Raw genomic sequence first — 17,049 nt, forward strand, 5'->3', positions numbered from 1 at the left:
CTACCTCCCGCCCTCTCCACCTCTCTCCCTGAATGGTGGCTGCCGTGCCGTGGGGCGTTCGCCCTTGTCCCTGTCCTGGGTGGGGCTGGCTCCCCCTCCCCGGCAGTCTGGGGGTACGGTCTCCTCTGTGTGACCGTCATCTCCCTCTGCTCCCTGATGGGGGCCAGCGTGGTGCCCTTCATGAAGAAGACTTTTTACAAGAGGCTGCTGCTCTACTTCATAGCTCTGGCGATTGGAACCCTCTACTCCAACGCCCTCTTCCAGCTCATCCCCGAGGTATGGCAAGCTAGGGCCCTTGCACAGGAGCACGCCGCCTCCTGGGGGATGGCGGGACACAGTGGGCGGGCCCTCCATCTCCACAGAAGGCCTAGAGAGGACGTCCTCTCCTTTTGGAAAGTGAAGCTACTAGGATGTAGGCACGAGCGAGGAGAGGCAGCTTAGAGAAGGCTTTGAGAGCTGGTTCAAATCCCAGCTCCACTGGCCACAAGTTCTGGGCCCTTGGGCAAGTCACCTGACCTCTCTGTCCTTCCGTTTCCTCATACGGGAAGAATAAAAAGGGCGGACCTCAGGGTGATGCCATGAGGGTTACGTGAGTTAATGTTTCTTAAACACCTGGTGCTCGCTATCTGCTGGGTGAACAGAGGTAGTGTAGTTAGGTCACGTTATGGCTCCCAGTTTGGAGCTTTTGGCACCAAAAACGGAATCCGTAGGTCTCAGTGAAAAGCTCACTTCTCCTCAGTAGGACATTAAATTCTAAAGACAACCTGTCTTTTTTTTTTTTTTTTTGGTACGTGGGCCTCTCACCGTTGCGGCCTCTCCCGTTGCGGAGCACAGGCTCCGGACGCGCAGGTTCAGCGGCCATGGCTCACGGGCCCAGCCGCTCCATGGCATGTGGGATCTTCCCAGACCGGGGCACGAACCCGTGTCCCCTGCCTCGGCAGGCGGACTCTCAACCACTGCGCCACCAGGGAAGCCCGACAACCTGTCTTTTGCATCAGAAAATAAGCTAGAGAGGTATGAGGATTAAATAATGAGCTCCTAATCCACGGAAGGGCCTTTATATAATAGGTGCGCAATAAAGTTTTGCTGTTGGCAAAATAAAAAAAAAAGAAGAAGAAAAGAAAGAAAATAAGCTGGAGAGAACCCACCAGTCTGGCCTCACACATGTTGATGGTACCTTTGCCCCTTCGCCTGGGCTAACCAGGAAACCCTTCATGAGAGAGGAGGAGCCCAGTGTTTGTAAGGCTTAGCAGGGCCTTGGAGGAGTTTCTCATCCCATGTGGTCTCTGCGTAGACCTGCTGATGGCAGGAATCCTGAGGCGCTACACTGTGGGTAGTCTGACGGGCCTGGATGAGCCAGAGGTGAAGCAGAAAGATGACGCCCCGGGCTCCTTAGAGCACTTTGTTTTCCAAGATGCGGTTTTGTGTTTTCTGAGTTGATCCTTAGATCACCTCTGTGATGTGTAGGAAACAAGGAATGTTGTACCCATTTAACAGATACAGAATCTGACCTGCATAAGAGCTCGTATCTTAGTGCTTTTTGTGGAGAACTGTTAGTTGCCTCTTTCCACCCCACTTTTCCGTAAGATGATTGGACTCTCCTGGAAAGTTGGCCGGAATGAGTAATTTCTATTCTAGAACTTGACCTTTAATGTCTCTTAGAAAACTACCCTAAGAGATTGCATTTCGTCCCTTTAAAATAGAAAAGACAAACACTTAGCTTTTAAGCAGCCCGGAGTTCCTGGTACTGGTGGTCTTTTATCTGGGACCTATTCACGAGAAGGCTGGCGTTTATTCGAGAGGCCCATTTCCTATCAGAAAACTTAGGAGCAGGTCAGCAGACACTTTCCCAAGGCCCCCCCCGCACAAGTCAGGAGCATCACTGAGAATGGAATTCTCCTCATTTCTACTCCTATCTGCTTCCCAATGGATTCTTTTTTTTTTTCTTCTTCTTTCTTTTGGCCATAGTAAGTGAAGTTTCCAGAAACCAAGACAAAACCCCCAAAATTGACACGTGCAGTCACACAGTCTGCTTTCTTGGCTTTGTGGTCACTGAGAGGTCTGCGGTCAGGAAGATGCCGCAATTCTTACTATTTAACTGGAGAAAGGATTTCCCATTTTAGAAAGTATAACTGTACCATCTCCCTGTGTGTTTACAGGCAGATCAGCCAGGAACGCTATATAACGATGAAAACAAACACGAGTGTCTCCTCCTTAAAGATGGAATCTGCCGGCAGAGTCTGTCCTTGTAGCAAAGCTCCAGGAGAAGTGAAGACAGAGTCCTCATTAAAAGTAGAAAGGCCACATCCAAGGCTGTTCTTCCTGAGAGTAAAATTCTAAAGATGATCTGTCTTTTGCATCAGAAAATAAGCTAGAGAGAACCCAGCGGGTCTGGTGATGTGACATTAGGGAAACATCAAGGGTTAGATTTTTGCTGGAAAGGGATTGAGTACATGGCAGAGTTGTCCCGGTCTCTTCCTTTCCTAGAGTCAAGTGGTTAAAGAGATGAGAGGGGACCAGTGAAGATTTTCTATATTCTTAAACTCATTTTGTTTTCTTGGATCCACAGGCTTTTGGTTTCAACCCTCTGGAAGATTATTATGTCTCCAAGTCTGCAGTGGTGTTTGGGGGCTTTTATCTCTTCTTTTTCACAGAGAAGGTCTTGAAGATGCTTCTTAAGCAGAAAAATGAGGTGAGGCCTAATCGTTGGTAAAAGAAGCGCCTCTAGGGAGAGCATCCATCTCAGAACTGTGTCCGGTGGTGGTGTTACCTCAGTGCCAACCCAGTGAGCTTACCTGGATCCTCCCGCCATGGATTCAAACCCACAAACTACTTCATGAGTAGATATCTCACTTCACCTCGGGAGGGTATTAGCAGTGGGTGAGGGCGAATCATTAGCCATTGCGAGGAGCAGCTGTAAATGTTCTTTGCTGTGCCTCCTGGCAGGGATGAGTGTTGGCCCTGAGGTCACTCCTCTGAGATCCGTCCCGTGGCAGCACCACGTGCCCTTCGATTCAGCTTTCTCCAACACCGTGCCCTAGGTTTCTGTCCTATTGCCTACTTGTGTTTTCTTGGATGGTGGGAGTGAGGTCTTCCCGGTGCTTGGAGCTCCTGCCGGGTGGGTGGTTTTGGTGAGTGTTGCACTGACCCGACCCCTCCCTGTGGTCCCTCCAGCATCATCACGGACACAGCCATTATGCCTCTGAGACGCTCCCTTCCCAGAAGGACCAGGAGGAGGGGGTGACGGAGAAGCTGCAGAACGGGGATCTGGACCACATGATTTCTCAGCGCTGCAGTGGCGAGCTGGATGGGAAGGCCCCTGTGATGGACGAGAAGGTCATCGTGGGCTCCCTCTCTGTCCAGGTCAGTGGGCCATCCACTGCTGGGGCGGCAGGGGCCCTTAAGTGGTAATGGCCTTGATGACTCGGGCCTACCCTGAAGGTCCGTCGTCCACCCTTTGACAGGGGGGCTTTCTTGCAGGACCTGCAGGCCTCCCAGAGCGCCTGCTACTGGCTGAAAGGTGTCCGCTACTCTGACATCGGCACACTGGCCTGGATGATCACCCTGAGTGACGGCCTCCATAACTTCATCGATGGCCTGGCTATTGGTGCCTCCTTCACCGTGTCTGTCTTCCAAGGCATCAGCACCTCGGTGGCCATCCTCTGCGAGGAGTTCCCACACGAGCTAGGTAAGTGTGCTCACACCCCGCCCCCCAGCCCCTTCCGCTTGTGCTGACTCCTCCCCCCGCTTCAGAACACACATTATGATTAATGAACACATTTTCTATGCTATGTGAAATCAAACCACTAATTCTCAACACCTGAGTTAATAATTGAAAATTGATCATCGGACGGGACTTCCCTGGCTTTCTAATGGTTAAGATTCCACGCTTCCACTGCAGGGGGCACGGGTTCGATCCCTGGTCAGGGAGCTAAGATCCCGCATGCTGCACAGCATGGCGAAAGAAAGAGAGAGAGAGAGAGGGAGGGAGGGAGGGAGGGAGGAAGGAAGAAAAGAAAATTGATCATTGGAAATGATGGCATTTTTTACTGGGATGGTTGTTTCCCCATAGTCCCATAACCTGTGGCTGTTTCCTCACCTCTACACTGGGCTTAATACTGGTACCTACCTCATTGATTCATCGTAAAAAGCAAAAGGAAAAAATAGTGAAAAGGACTTACTGCGTGCCGTACGCTATTTTAAGTGCTCAATATAGGTTATCTCTTACATCCTATTAATCTTCCAAAGGCTGAGATGTATGTTAGAAGTCTGGTGGGTAGAAGAAATAGATGAACCAGGGGCTGGAAGGTCCTTGGTTTTATCAGAGGGAGAGTGTAAAAAGCCTAGACTTTTTGAAGGCTCAGACACTCAAGGTCATGTCCTGGCTTTGCCATTTATTGGCTTGTGACTGGGCAAATTACTATTTCTCTCGGTCTCAATTTTGTTTTCGAAAAATACCATTCATTACAGTTTTGAGGAAGGAAGCTCCTTCTGTTTCACCATCAATCAAAAGAGAAATGAGGGCTTCCCTGGTGGCGCAGTGGTTGAGAGTCCTCCTGCCGATGCAGGGGACACGGGTTCGTGCCCCGGTCCGGGAAGATCCCACATGCCACGGAGCGGCTGGGCCCGTGAGCCATGGCCGCTGAGCCTGTGCGTCCGGAGCCTGTGCTCCGCAACGGGAGAGGCCACAACAGTGAGAGGCCCGCGGACTGCAAAAAGAAAAAAAAGAAAGAAAAGAGAGAAATGAGGCCATTGCTAGATGGTTTTCTCTTTTGAAAATCCTGTGCATTGTTTTCAGCCTCTAGGCTGGTTGTACGCTCCCAGCCTCACAGATGGAGACAGCTCCTCGGCGTGGTGGTGAAGGGGGCCCTAGTCTTGTCACCGTGATCTCCAGTCTGGGGCCATCTTGATTTTCACCCACACTCCATCCAGCGTTTAAGCATGTCCTCATCAAGCTGTGTGTCCCACGACCTAGTATGAATCTTCTGTCCACACCCTCCCCTCTTGTTGTCCCCACCATAGGAGACTTTGTCATCCTGCTCAATGCCGGCATGAGTATCCAGCAGGCTCTCTTCTTCAACTTCCTCTCTGCCTGCTGCTGTTACGTGGGCCTGGCCTTCGGCATCTTAGCTGGCAGCCACTTCTCTGCCAACTGGATCTTTGCCCTGGCTGGAGGAATGTTCTTGTATATTTCTCTGGCTGATATGGTAAGTCTTCCATAGTTTTAATGCCTTGTAGGCAAAACTGGATCGAGTTATGAAATTCGTTGGATTGGGAGGACAGCTAAGGGGCATTAGTTAGTTTTTTTGTTTTTAAAATTTATTTATTTATTTTTGGCTGCATTGGGTCTTTGTTGCTGTGCACGGGCTTTCTCTAGCTGCGGTGAGCGGGGGCTACTCTTTGTTGCGGTGCGCGGGCTTCTCGTTGCAGTGGCTTCTCTTGTTGTGGAGCACGGGCTCTAGGCATGCGGGCCCTAGAGTGTGGGGGCTCAGTAGTTGTGGCTCGTGGGCTCTAGAGCTCAGGCTCAGAGGTTGTGGCACACGGGCTTAGTTGCTCCGTGGCATGTGGATCTTCCCGGACCAGGGATCGAACCTGTGTCCGCTGCATTGGCAGGTGGATTCTTAACCACTGCGCCACCAATAATAACTTTATTGAGGAATCAAGTCACATGCCACATGATTTGTAAATAAAAGTGTACTGTTCAATGCCTTTTAAGGGGACATTAGATTTTAAAGGATGAAAGGCCTATGTTCCTTTAGCATATGTCCTTAAAGAAAATGATGTATCTCAACTCCGGGGTCCTTACTTTAAGTATTACAGAATAGAGACTTATAGATAAAGAATGGGGAAGGGAGGGAAGGAAGGGAGAGGAAATTACCCATAATTATTCTCCCCCAAAATAACAACACTTGGGTTTGTTTCTTTTTCATCTCAATGCATTGTTTGTTTTTAAATAACTCTAATCACAATCACATGGAGTACACAATTTTATATCCTGGTTTCTTTCTTTTTTTTTTTTTTTTTTTTTTTTTACTTAATACATCCTAGACATTTTTCATGTTGCATACTCTTTAAAAGCATCCTTTTCTCATTAGCAGTAGTATTTGGTGAGGGGATTTACCTTCTTCAGAACAAGAATTGCTGGCTCAGAAGGGATACGTGGTTTGAGGTTTTAATATGTATCGCCAAATTGCTTTCTAAAAAGCTTACCCTCCTTTAATTTACATCATTAGCAGTGTCTGAAAGTGTACATCGTACCCGCTAACGTTTGGTATAACCGTTTAAGTAGTTTTGCGTTTGCTAGTTTAATACCTGATTTGTTGCATCTTTATAACTAACAAGGTTGATTTCCTTCCTTGTTGGCATGATGGTTCTTTGGCAGGTTTGCATGAATTATTTTCCATATCCTCGGAAAGCAGTTTTTTGTTTTTGTTTAATATTTATTTATTTATTTGGTCATGCTGGGTCTTAAGTTGCAGCAGGCGGGCTCCTTAGTTGTGACATGTGGGATCTAGTTCCCTGACCAGGGAACGAACCTGGGCCCCCTCCCTTGGGAGCACGGAGTCTTAACCACTGCGCCAGCAGAGCAGTCCCGGAAAGTAGTATTTTTGATGAGATGATGAGAGCACTGACCACCATGGTCCATCCTCAGCCCATGGAAACATCTTAGATTCTCTCCTCCGGTGGGTGGCCCTCCCTGGGGTTAGGGTATTTTTGTCACCTGCCTTGCTGGCCAGCAGCAAGAGGCCTTGAGTCACGGCAATGCTTAGTTCCATTCTCTGGCCCCTTACATGGTTGCTGAGTTTCCCAAACAAGTGACAGCATTCTGATAGCAAAAGGACCTTTTGATGTGTTTTTAAAGATCACAGTAATTTTTAGCAGAGTGGTTATTTTTAGTCCGCATCTAAACACATCCATGCACGTGTCGTACTTTGTTTCACTTCCATAGCTGTAAAGTAGTGGTAACCACCTTGGAGAAAGGCTCTAACGTTTAAGTTCTAGAAGTTAGTGCTGTTGATTTTCTTTGTAAACCAATCGTATATTATATATTTTAATTATAACTATTATAATCATATATTTATACTAATGATTGTGGTGGCCTTAAAATGCAAAAATATAATAATAGTAAATGTTGTAATAATTGTTAGGTAATATACATATGACTGAATTGTCCTGCACTTAAAGGTTAAGAAAGGAACTGCAGCTCTCGTGTTTTTTTCTTCTTCCCCAGTTCCCTGAGATGAACGAGGTCTGCCAAGAGGATGAAAGGAACGGCAGTGTCTTGATCCCCTTTGTCATCCAGAACGTGGGCCTCTTGACTGGTTTCAGCATCATGCTGGTCCTCACTATGTATTCGGGACAGATCCAGATCGGGTAGGGCCCTGCCAGGAGCCGGCGGGGTTGGCAGTCGGGCCCTTGGCCGCTGATCCCTGGCCCGAGGACTCCTCATCCAGGAAGCACCTCGGAAGAGGCAGTTCTATTAAAAACTGTGACATGGAGACTGTATCCCTGCATTCAAATGTTAGCTGTTTTTAAAATGCTGTATCCTAGGAATAAGCTGCCCTGGTAACCAGCCTCTAGGTAGTGCCTCTCCCCCTTTCCTCTTCTTTCTCAGAGTGATTCTGGAACTGAATGCAGCTTAAAAGACAAGACTAACTTTTTTCTCTGGTTGCCCTGGCCTCTTTCTCTTCCAACCAGCACTGAGATCTTTTGAATCCTTTGCCCGACAATGCAAAAAGATAGCCAGGGCTCACAACTTGGCTAGAAATATCAGGAGGTGAATCTATAGTTTGGGGCCCACAAATCTAAATGTGTTTCCTCGGCCTCAAGGTGACCCATTTTTAAGCGAATCCGCCTATTTTTACAGAAAAGGTATAGAAGACAGGAATCCCTCTTATTCTTTCAAAATCTGTTCAGTTGCCTATTCTTTCAAAGAGAACTGAAAGCTGGAAACAGATGAGAAGGGCGGGAGGGAGAGGCAAGGATCACCCTGAGATGGGGGTGTGTGTCTTGTCAGGATGGTTACCTGTTCCCTCTGGGATGCTTGGCACCGGTTCTGCACCTGGTGTTTCGTGGCCGTCCAGGTGAGCCAGCAGGTAGGTTCTGTTGCCTGAACCTCCCCTCCTTTTGGATGAACACTGGCAGACTGGAGGGCAGAGAAGAGAGACCTGTGAGAAATCCGTTGGCTTTGCTGTGATTTCCACCCCCATCTCCTGGGAGACTCCCTGGAAGCACATTCTAAGCACATTGACGGTGCCCATGTCAGAGGGCAGACTGCACAGATTTACCTCCCTGGTCAACAGTTGTGCTGACAGGTGGCAAGCTGACCTACAGAATTGGAGTGCAGCTTGTGGTCTTCTTGACAAGGGTAATCAGAAACGGAATCAGCGCAGGCAACATTTAGGGTTTACTGATTCCATAAGTAACAGTGATAGAACTCTGAGATGGAAGATCCAGAGCTTGGATGGGGGCATCCCTGGAGTTTGCAGAATAGAGGACCCATGGGTTCTGCTGCACCGTCTGGGGTTCCCCCTTTCTCCCTCACCCCAAACAAGCAAGGGCGAATCCTGTATTGAACTGAATAGGAATTGCTCTAACTCTCTTCAGAAAAATGGATTGATAGACTTGCGTGTGAGACCGTAGGCCAGCTGCCGGCCCTGTGGAGCCCTCTCCTCAGAGCTCTGGCTTCGAGGGGAGCTAATCTCCAGGTTCACTAGGTGAATTGCTTTATTATTATCATATTGATAATGTGAGATTCTTTAGCCACTCTGGGGAGCCGACCTCTCCAGAAGCCTTCCTCAGTGGTGCCCACAGTCGCAGCCCAGGGGCTGTGTTCGCAAACCGACTTGCGCATGTGGCTGACGAGTCCTGGTCCGTCACCACCACCCATTAGTTTTTCCGTTCGGACAGGAAAACTTTCCATTCTACGGTAGTTAAAAGCAGCATCTACTCTGGCTTTTTTCCCCTCCCCGCCTCCCCCCACCCCTTGGGAAACATCCATCAAACCAGGACTATTCTTGAAAAGAACATGAGTGGGAAAACCGCCGGTGATGCTTTATACATTTTTCTCATCTTGCCTATTGACTTTGATAGATTTGAGAATGGGCAGAAGAAGGAGGAAAACTCAGTTCTCACGATCTAGGTGAACTATCAGGACAGACTCCTGGTAGGATTATGGTCCAGTTTTTACCAAAGAACCAATTCCTTGAATGTTGGGATCTAACTTTTTATATTGTCATTATTATTGTCATTGTTACTGTTTTAAAACGATTCTTTGTCTTTTCTGTTTGATTTCCCTCAAACTGCTTTCAGGAGCTAGCAGGAAATAACTCAAACCTTAGGACTTCAGAAGATTTTGCTTCCCTTAATTCACATGGATGTATTAAATTTATAATTTTAGCATCCCCTATAGATCTGTCATTCCTTACAAATACTGTTATTCTTGGAGTAGAATCCTAAGTAAGAGTTAGTGGGTTTCTAGTTTTAGGAGAAGAGCTCAAAAATGTAACCTTGAGCAAATTGAAAACTAAAATACAAAGTAGCAGGGTGCCTTCCCTTCTCATGCACACCTATATTAAGAACTAACTTTCCTTTCACAGACAGCTGCCTCAAAGGGAAATTCTCTTCAAACTAATTGGTCCAGAGGCCAGTCCTACTTTGAGCTTAGGGGTGGAGACACTGAAATCGTGCAACTGATTATGTGTTGCCATTGGCAACAGATTTTCCTCAATTGAAAATGTGGCCATTTCTTTTTGAAGTGTTGGATTTGCTGTTTTAAGCATTTGTACATATTAGAAGTCTGAGGAGTATCGAGTTCTGAGGACCTTTTTCACCTCTGGCATTAGCATCTTCACCCTCCCTTTCCCTGCGTGGACCGGCTCCCATTAAGGATAACAAGGAAAGTATGTGTCACGTGCAGGAGCAGTGACCCAGGAGCAGGGGTTTTGCTGCTTCTCACCCTCACCCTGGCTTGCAGGTTGCCTTCTGTCCTTGCTCAAAGGTTTTTTGTGTCTGGTGTCAACTTAGGTCTTTCCTTCATTGGTCCTTCACCCTGGGTTTTAAAAAGAAGGCTTCTCTGTTCGAGTATCCTAAGACCTGTTTTTAGTAAGTCCTCTTCCACATGGTAATACGGAGATGGTAATATGTTGGAAATCTGCTTAAAAAACGAAAAGTTGGGCTTCCCTGGTGGTGCAGTGGTTGGGAGTCCGCCTGCCGATGCAGGGGGCGCCGGTTCGTGCCCCGGACCAGGAGGATCCCGCGTGCCGCGGAGCGGCTGGGCCCGTGAGCCATGGCCGCTGAGCCTGCGCGTCCGGAGCCTGTGCTCCGCAACGGGAGAGGCCACAACAGTGAGAAGCCTGCGTACCGCAAAAAAAAAAAACAAACAAAAATGAAAAGTTGTCTGAGTTTTGCAAAAGAGAGAGGTTAGATTTTTATTATTCATATTTCCTTTTACAGTTCTGCAATTCCATCACAGTATTTTTTTAAATAACTCAGGTGTTATGAGGATAAATTAGAAAAAAAATAAGTTATGTGGACTGTAAATGTTTTTATTTGTAAGATTCTATAAATAAAGCTATATTCTGTAACTGTTGAATCGCACGTGTCATCTTTGGCAATAACGTGGGTGTAATGAAGACTGTTGAACACAAGATGGGGGTGGTGTCTTGCTAACTTATAAAGCTTCATTTTACTGGTCCAGCTTACATTTGGAGAGGGGTTTTAGAAGGAACCTCCGATAGCATAACATACTCACTTTAAATGATTAACTTATCTTTTAATGGGGCCCATGACTTCATCAGTGATGGAAGAACTGTGGTGTTTCCTAAGAAGAGCTTTCTGTCACACTGTTTTCACTTGTATAAATCCATGATTTGAAACTTGGAGAGTACACTTGGTTCATTTAAACCACATCTCCTGTATGTCTTACAGGGAAACCTTCTGTCCTGAGACTTAAAATAAAATTCTAAACCTGTTCTTATTCCAATTCATTCAGAGGGCCAGGGATCTGTTGTTTATCTTCGACCACAAAAACGAGCAGTGGGGTAAGAGAATTGATGCCATCTTATTAATACATACATTAGAGATTCCCAGATGCCTATTGCTCAGTCCTCCCATTTTTTTAAAACTCAAGAATAATATATTAAGTGGCTCCTGTTGGTATTTTAAATTTCATTAAGTAGCTACCATATTGGACTAATGTCTGCTACAGCTGTTCAAAATGATAGTCACTCTGTCCTTCGGCTTGTGCCACCTCTGGAGAGCCTACCCAGGCTGGGATTAGTGCCTCCCTGTTCACACCTCAGTTACTGGACTTGCACTGTAATCTCTCTTGTTCTTTATAAACTGAGTTCCTTCTGGGTTGAGGCTATATACCTGGTTTATTTCTGTGATACCAGCACCTGCCACACAGAAAGAATGAATGAAAAGACGAAATGAAATGCCTGCAAGTTCTGTGTTGATGGAAGGGCTCCTTTTCCACTGGCAGCAGTTCCTGTTGTGTTTTCCTGTCTTTGGTGCTGGTTTTGCTAATGCCTTGTTTCCTGGTCCTTCTTTATTTAGAAACAGAAATTTGAGAGGTGAATTTGTGGCCAGTATAGAATAGAGCTAAGCAGAGTAAACAGGTCACTAAGAAGATTAAAACTTTGATCTCAGCCATCTCTTTGTGATACTGCTAACCAGCTAAGCCATTCAGGACATTTTTGGTAGAAGGTGAATGCCCTTCTATCAAATTGCTTCTGCACACTCTTCTTTACCATTCAGTGATGCTGAGATCTGATTTGAGCAAAATCCATTTCGAGAAATAGTGAAGACACCAAACGTGGACACAGGGTTTTTGATTTGTGGGAAAACAAAATGCTCATCTATTTTAAAGATATTTGTACTCTTAATGATCTAGTGAGATACATGCGGACTTCTCAAGGATGATAGGTTTGAATCCCAGCAGAAGTGAATCCTTTTCATCCTTCTGAAATAAACTGAATTATAGTCCATTTAAATATTTTTTAAAAATAGTGGTTGGAAAAGATCCATAGGTCCTTATCATCTCACAGCTAAGTGTGTTTAGATCTGTCAGCCAAAAAAATATTTTTCTTTTCAACATCACAATTCTTGCCAGATGTTTCTTCAAGGTTTATTTTAAATGAAGGAAGGGAGTTAGACTACCCTTTCTGTAATAACAGCAATCTTTGACCCTAGCAGTGGATGGGATCCCGAAACAGTGGCATCAGTTATAATTAAGGAATAACCTAAAAGTGTTCTAATTCTGGAAATCAGAAGCCAAGAAGTAGTTCTTTCTTCCATGAGGCTCTGGATTTCTTTTTTTTTTCTCCATCTGTGGTTTGCTTCTCTATTGAGGTTGCCTAAGAATGAACTTAGGCAATAATCCACAGGTTGTCATAAATACACATATGTAATAGAAAACCATCAGGAAATTCCTAGCAGAGGCCCCTGGAAAGAAATTTTTTGATGAGGTAATTCTAAATGTGAAATGTGCTCTTAAAATACACGTTGTCCTACATTTGGCTTTTTGTGTGAACTCATTTCGTAAGAGAGATGGGGTATTGCTGTCTTTGTGTGAAGGGTGGCAAACAGATCATCAGAGGGCCTTTTGCCCTGGAGTACGAGGCTGTTCCGCGCCAGGCTGGGGGAGTGGGGAGCAGATTGAGGGGACGGGGGAGGTGTGTAAAAAGGGTAGGGGGAAGCTTTGCAGACATCATTGAGACCACAGTCTAGGCCCACCCAGTTAAAAGCAAAAAACGAGGGCTTCCCTGGTGGCGCAGTGGTTGAGAGTCTGTCTGCCGATGCAGGGGACACGGGTTCGTGCCCCTGTCCGGGAAGATCCCACATGCCGCAGAGCAGCTGGGCCCGTGAGCCATGGCCGCTGAGCCTGCGCATCCGGAGCCTGTGCTCTGCAACGGGAGAGGCCACAACAGTGAGAGGCCCCGCGTACCGCAAAAAAAGAAAAAAAAGTAAAAGTGAGAAACGAGTAAATAAAGAGCAACCCTGGGGTTGGGAGATGGGGAAGAGAAAGGCACCAGGGCACCCATGCCCACAACCGACGTTCAGGGTTGCCAGATTCTGGCCAGAGCCTCTTGTCCAGTCACCCCTAAGTACATCCCTGCGTGAGCTAGGCCGGGCCTCCATGCAGCTACGGGTGTAGCATAGGCCTCATCTGCTTCAATTATTAAGGAAAGGGTACATTGGCCTAAAGTAAAGAATGTCCATGTTAAAACTAAAGATTAGATGTCTCCCTTCCCGGGATGCCAATGCTGATACTCTTTCAATGATAAGACTCCTTTCCCTGATGCCAAGGTCACACTGACTCGCTGTGTAGTGCTGATCTTTTTTTTAACCTTGAAGGAATGTATCCCTGACTTGTTTAATGTTCTTTGTTCTGACAACATATAAAACTGCTGAAAACCATGCTTCTCTGGAGCAGTTCCTCAGAGTTATCTGAGATGCTCTCTTGAAGCTGTAGTCCTCAGTTTGGCTCAAAAGAACTCTTCTATTCCTATTACAGATTGTTAATTGATTATTTTCGTTGACACCAGCATAGGCCGCCACCACGACGAGGGCATCGGAGGTCAGTGCCAGGCTCTATGGGTGCTACGATGGCTCTGCAGACTTGATATGAGGACAGGAGGGGCCCAGAGCCATGCAACGCCTGGGTGCCACGCTGCCCTGGTCAGCCACAAGGATGCTGCTGCTGGAATCCACAGCTACTCCTGTGGGGGCGTTGAACTGCCCGTTGCCCTCCTGTGGGAACCAGACCTGAAGAGGAACTCTGCCAGCCCCGTCCACCTTCATGGAATGGTTATGGAAATCTATTGCTACAATCTCATTCTTGTTCACAAGATGGGGCCCTGCAAAGTGTTGGTCAGTGGCCTCATGGCCCCCCAAATGGCCAACCAGCTTGCCACTGGGCCAGAAGTTAAAGATGCAGCAACTTCTCAAACACAATGATATGTCCATTCACTTCTATGGCTACTCCCTTGGGACCTGTGAGGCAACCAGCTCCAATCTTGGTCTTGAACTTGCCCTCAGAAGAAAAGATGCTGACCCAATGGTTGTCATAGTCTGCCTTGAAAATGTCTCCATCGGTGTCCACTGCCACACCTATGGGCACTGCAGCTGCCCAGGGGAGGCCCTCGAACCCCATAGTGGAACTTGAACTGGTCCTCATTGGAGAAATCCTGGTACCATGGTTATCGCTGCCTGCACCTAGCTGTGGACACACCCTGTAAGTGGATGGATTCATGCTTCTCCCTTCCAGGCTGTCCTTCCTTCTGCTGCCCTTGCTGTGCGTGAAGCTGGGCCTCTGCAGGCGGTGGGGATTGTGTGCTGGGCTTCACATTGTCCAGGGAAGGTGGCAGGTCCCAAGATCCCAGGCAGACATGCTGCTAGGCTAACATTTTTATATGCACCAAAATCTAAGAATGACACCCAGACCGGTTAAAAGGAAATTCCTTCCAAAACATGACGTTAACCTCGTGGGTTTTAAGGAAAAGAAAACAACTAATTCAATAAAGGACACATTTTTTTCTTCCTTAAAATAGAGGATTAGGTCTTTAATTATAGATGCTCATAAGGAAGGAAAAAAGTCTCTTTGATCTACTGTATCCTCCCAGAATAGGAAATTCTTTCAAGTGACGTGTTCCCTTTAAGTTCTCGAGATTAATGAAGCAAGCTCTTTTGAAGCTGGTGTCTGGTTGTATCCTACAGGCATGCCCTCCCCTTTTTTTTTATTGGAGTATAGTCGATTTACAATGTTGGGTTAGTTTCTGCTGTACAGCAAAGTGAATCAGCTGTACATATATCCATTCTTTTTTAGATTCCCATATAGGTCATTACACAGGCATGGCCCTTGAGACGAAATATCTTTGCTGCCAAATTCACATGGTTTAAATATTTTGTGGTAATTCTCCAAATACTATAGATTCCCCCCATCCCATTTCTGTTGGAAACTGCATGAGCAGGAGAAAGAGATTAAATTTAGATTTTTCTTTTCTGGGAAAACTAACTTTTAAAAAAATTAGATTAAATTGATTTTTCAGGATAGATGGTTCAGTTGTGTATGCTAACTAGAAGGGTAGGTAAAAGCTAAACATTAGAGATCTCAACATTATTTTCATTCGGTTTTAAGGTGTGTTAAATTTATTCCTGCAAAGCTATTTCCCCAATTATGCTCTACTTAGCTTAATAGAAAACTCTTGCATTCCTTTGTTCATACATTAAATTTTTGCTTGAAAACCGCCTTGATCTAGCTGATGATAAAATTTTTTTCATTGAAAATTTTAATGCAGGCTTATAAGCTAGTTTAAATAAGAAAGCCCTTAGAAAAGTGTTTAACTTTGATGTTTTTGAAGCAAATGAAGATAAGCAAGAATGGACTCTGTCTTGGTCTTCAGCCAAAAGGGCACAGGATTTTGAGTCCAAAAGAATGGATTTGTGTCAATTCCATCGCTGACTGGCTGTGTGAACTCTGATATGTTTAACCTCTTCCCACCTCAATGTCTATCTACGAGGTAGAAATGATCATTTCTATACTATGTACCTGCATAAACGTAATGAGAAGTAAATGTATAAGAAAGTGCTTTATAAATTAAAACTCTATACCAGTGGTCATTAACATTTTATTGTCTGGATTCCTTTGAGAAACTGAAAAATATATGCTTTCCTACACACTTCTCACACATACCCCAAAACACTTAAGAATATACTCAAAACCTTTATTTCATTTATAGTTGGGACCTGGATGGGGAGGGAATGATTTGAAACCCTGTGGTACAGCAAATGCAAGAGCTGTGGGACAGAAATGAGCTTGGTCTGTTTGAGGTTATTTGTATAAATTGCAGTATATACAGCATAAACAAGGCCACTATGTCTGAATTGTAGTGGATGTAAGGGAAGAGGTTTGAGCTGAGTTCAAAGAAGTAGACAGAAGTCTACTAAGAAGTAGACCACTTTCAGGAAAAAAGGAGACACTTGCGGGTTTTAAGCAGAGGAATGATGAAAATCAGACTTAAGTTGAGAAAGATCTGTTGTATGGAAAAATGGACTGTAGGGGGAGTAGGTTTACAGGATATGGTGTGTGAGGGATTGAGCCTTCCTCTCTGCCTGGCCCCCCAACTCTAAATTTGTGGCCCAAGCAACTTGATGAATGCCTGTGACGTTTACCTATGGCATCTTACCTGTGGAATGCTGGAGCCCAGGTATGAGAGAGGTATTAAATTCTATTCTCTTAGACTGTACTGTATTATGTAGCCAGTAATGACTGCCACCATTTTCTCTCCTACTTCGTAAGGATTTAAACAAAAGTAATAGGGGGTGATGGCAGCTTTGGGGCTCCCCAATCCTTGTCACAGTTACAGTATTGTGTTCTCCCAGGAAGACCAAGGGATAACACACTGTTAAGAGGTTTGCATATTACCCCCCAAATGGCCTGAATATCAACCTGTAAATATATATTTACCAGTCAGCAAAACTTTCATTCGCATTTTTTACTTACAAGAGTCTAAAGGGGGGAATTCCCTGGCCGCCCAGTGGTTAGGACTCCACGCTTTCACTGCTGAGGGCCCGGGTTCAATCTCTGGTCAGGGAACTGAGATCCCATAAGCCACACGGCAAAGCCAAAACAAAACAAAAAAAGTCTAAAGGGATTAGAAATTTGATATCAGGCTATGATTGGTAGAATGTTGCTTTAGGCCATGTTTTTCCAATTGCAAAAAAAAATATTTTTTTAATATGGAGCCACTAATTTTTTTTAGACCTCAACTGTGGTGGGACGAGTCCATTCTGAGGTAATTTAATCAAAATTAAATGCACTCATAGGAAGATATGAGTAAAATATAGTATACAATGTCCATACAATATGTATTACTAATAAAAACATTTATGTAGTGCTTTTTCATATAAAATTAGAGATTATACACTATAAAATACCTTTTGCTATTTTATTGCAGTTTTAAAAATATTCTGCAGTTCTCTGCATTTAACACAGAAGTTTAATATTTAATGGCTTCATACACATAGAAACTGAAGCCAGGTTAC

The 17,049-nt window shown here is 45.4% G+C and overlaps 1 protein-coding gene and 1 pseudogene across 1 annotated transcript in view; one reads left to right on the forward strand and one right to left on the reverse strand.

Moving 5' to 3' along the window:
• The window catches only part of SLC39A14 (solute carrier family 39 member 14), a 47,719-nt gene extending 37,234 nt beyond the window's left edge, over positions 1 to 10,485 (forward strand). Inside the window, exons 4-9 of the mRNA XM_060155652.1 lie at positions 107 to 276; positions 2,570 to 2,692; positions 3,175 to 3,363; positions 3,481 to 3,688; positions 5,023 to 5,207; positions 7,232 to 10,485. Of these exons, the coding sequence (XP_060011635.1) occupies positions 107 to 276; positions 2,570 to 2,692; positions 3,175 to 3,363; positions 3,481 to 3,688; positions 5,023 to 5,207; positions 7,232 to 7,378 (1,022 nt within the window). The 3' untranslated portion in view covers positions 7,379 to 10,485. The remainder of the gene's footprint in view (positions 1 to 106; positions 277 to 2,569; positions 2,693 to 3,174; positions 3,364 to 3,480; positions 3,689 to 5,022; positions 5,208 to 7,231) is intronic.
• A 3,120-nt stretch (positions 10,486 to 13,605) lies between these two features.
• On the reverse strand, positions 13,606 to 15,559 carry LOC132522685 (tripartite motif-containing protein 3-like; annotated as a pseudogene).
• Positions 15,560 to 17,049: the final 1,490 nt, after the last annotated feature.

This window comes from Lagenorhynchus albirostris, chromosome 7, assembly GCF_949774975.1.
Source record: "Lagenorhynchus albirostris chromosome 7, mLagAlb1.1, whole genome shotgun sequence".
Lineage (NCBI taxonomy): Eukaryota > Metazoa > Chordata > Mammalia > Artiodactyla > Delphinidae > Lagenorhynchus > Lagenorhynchus albirostris.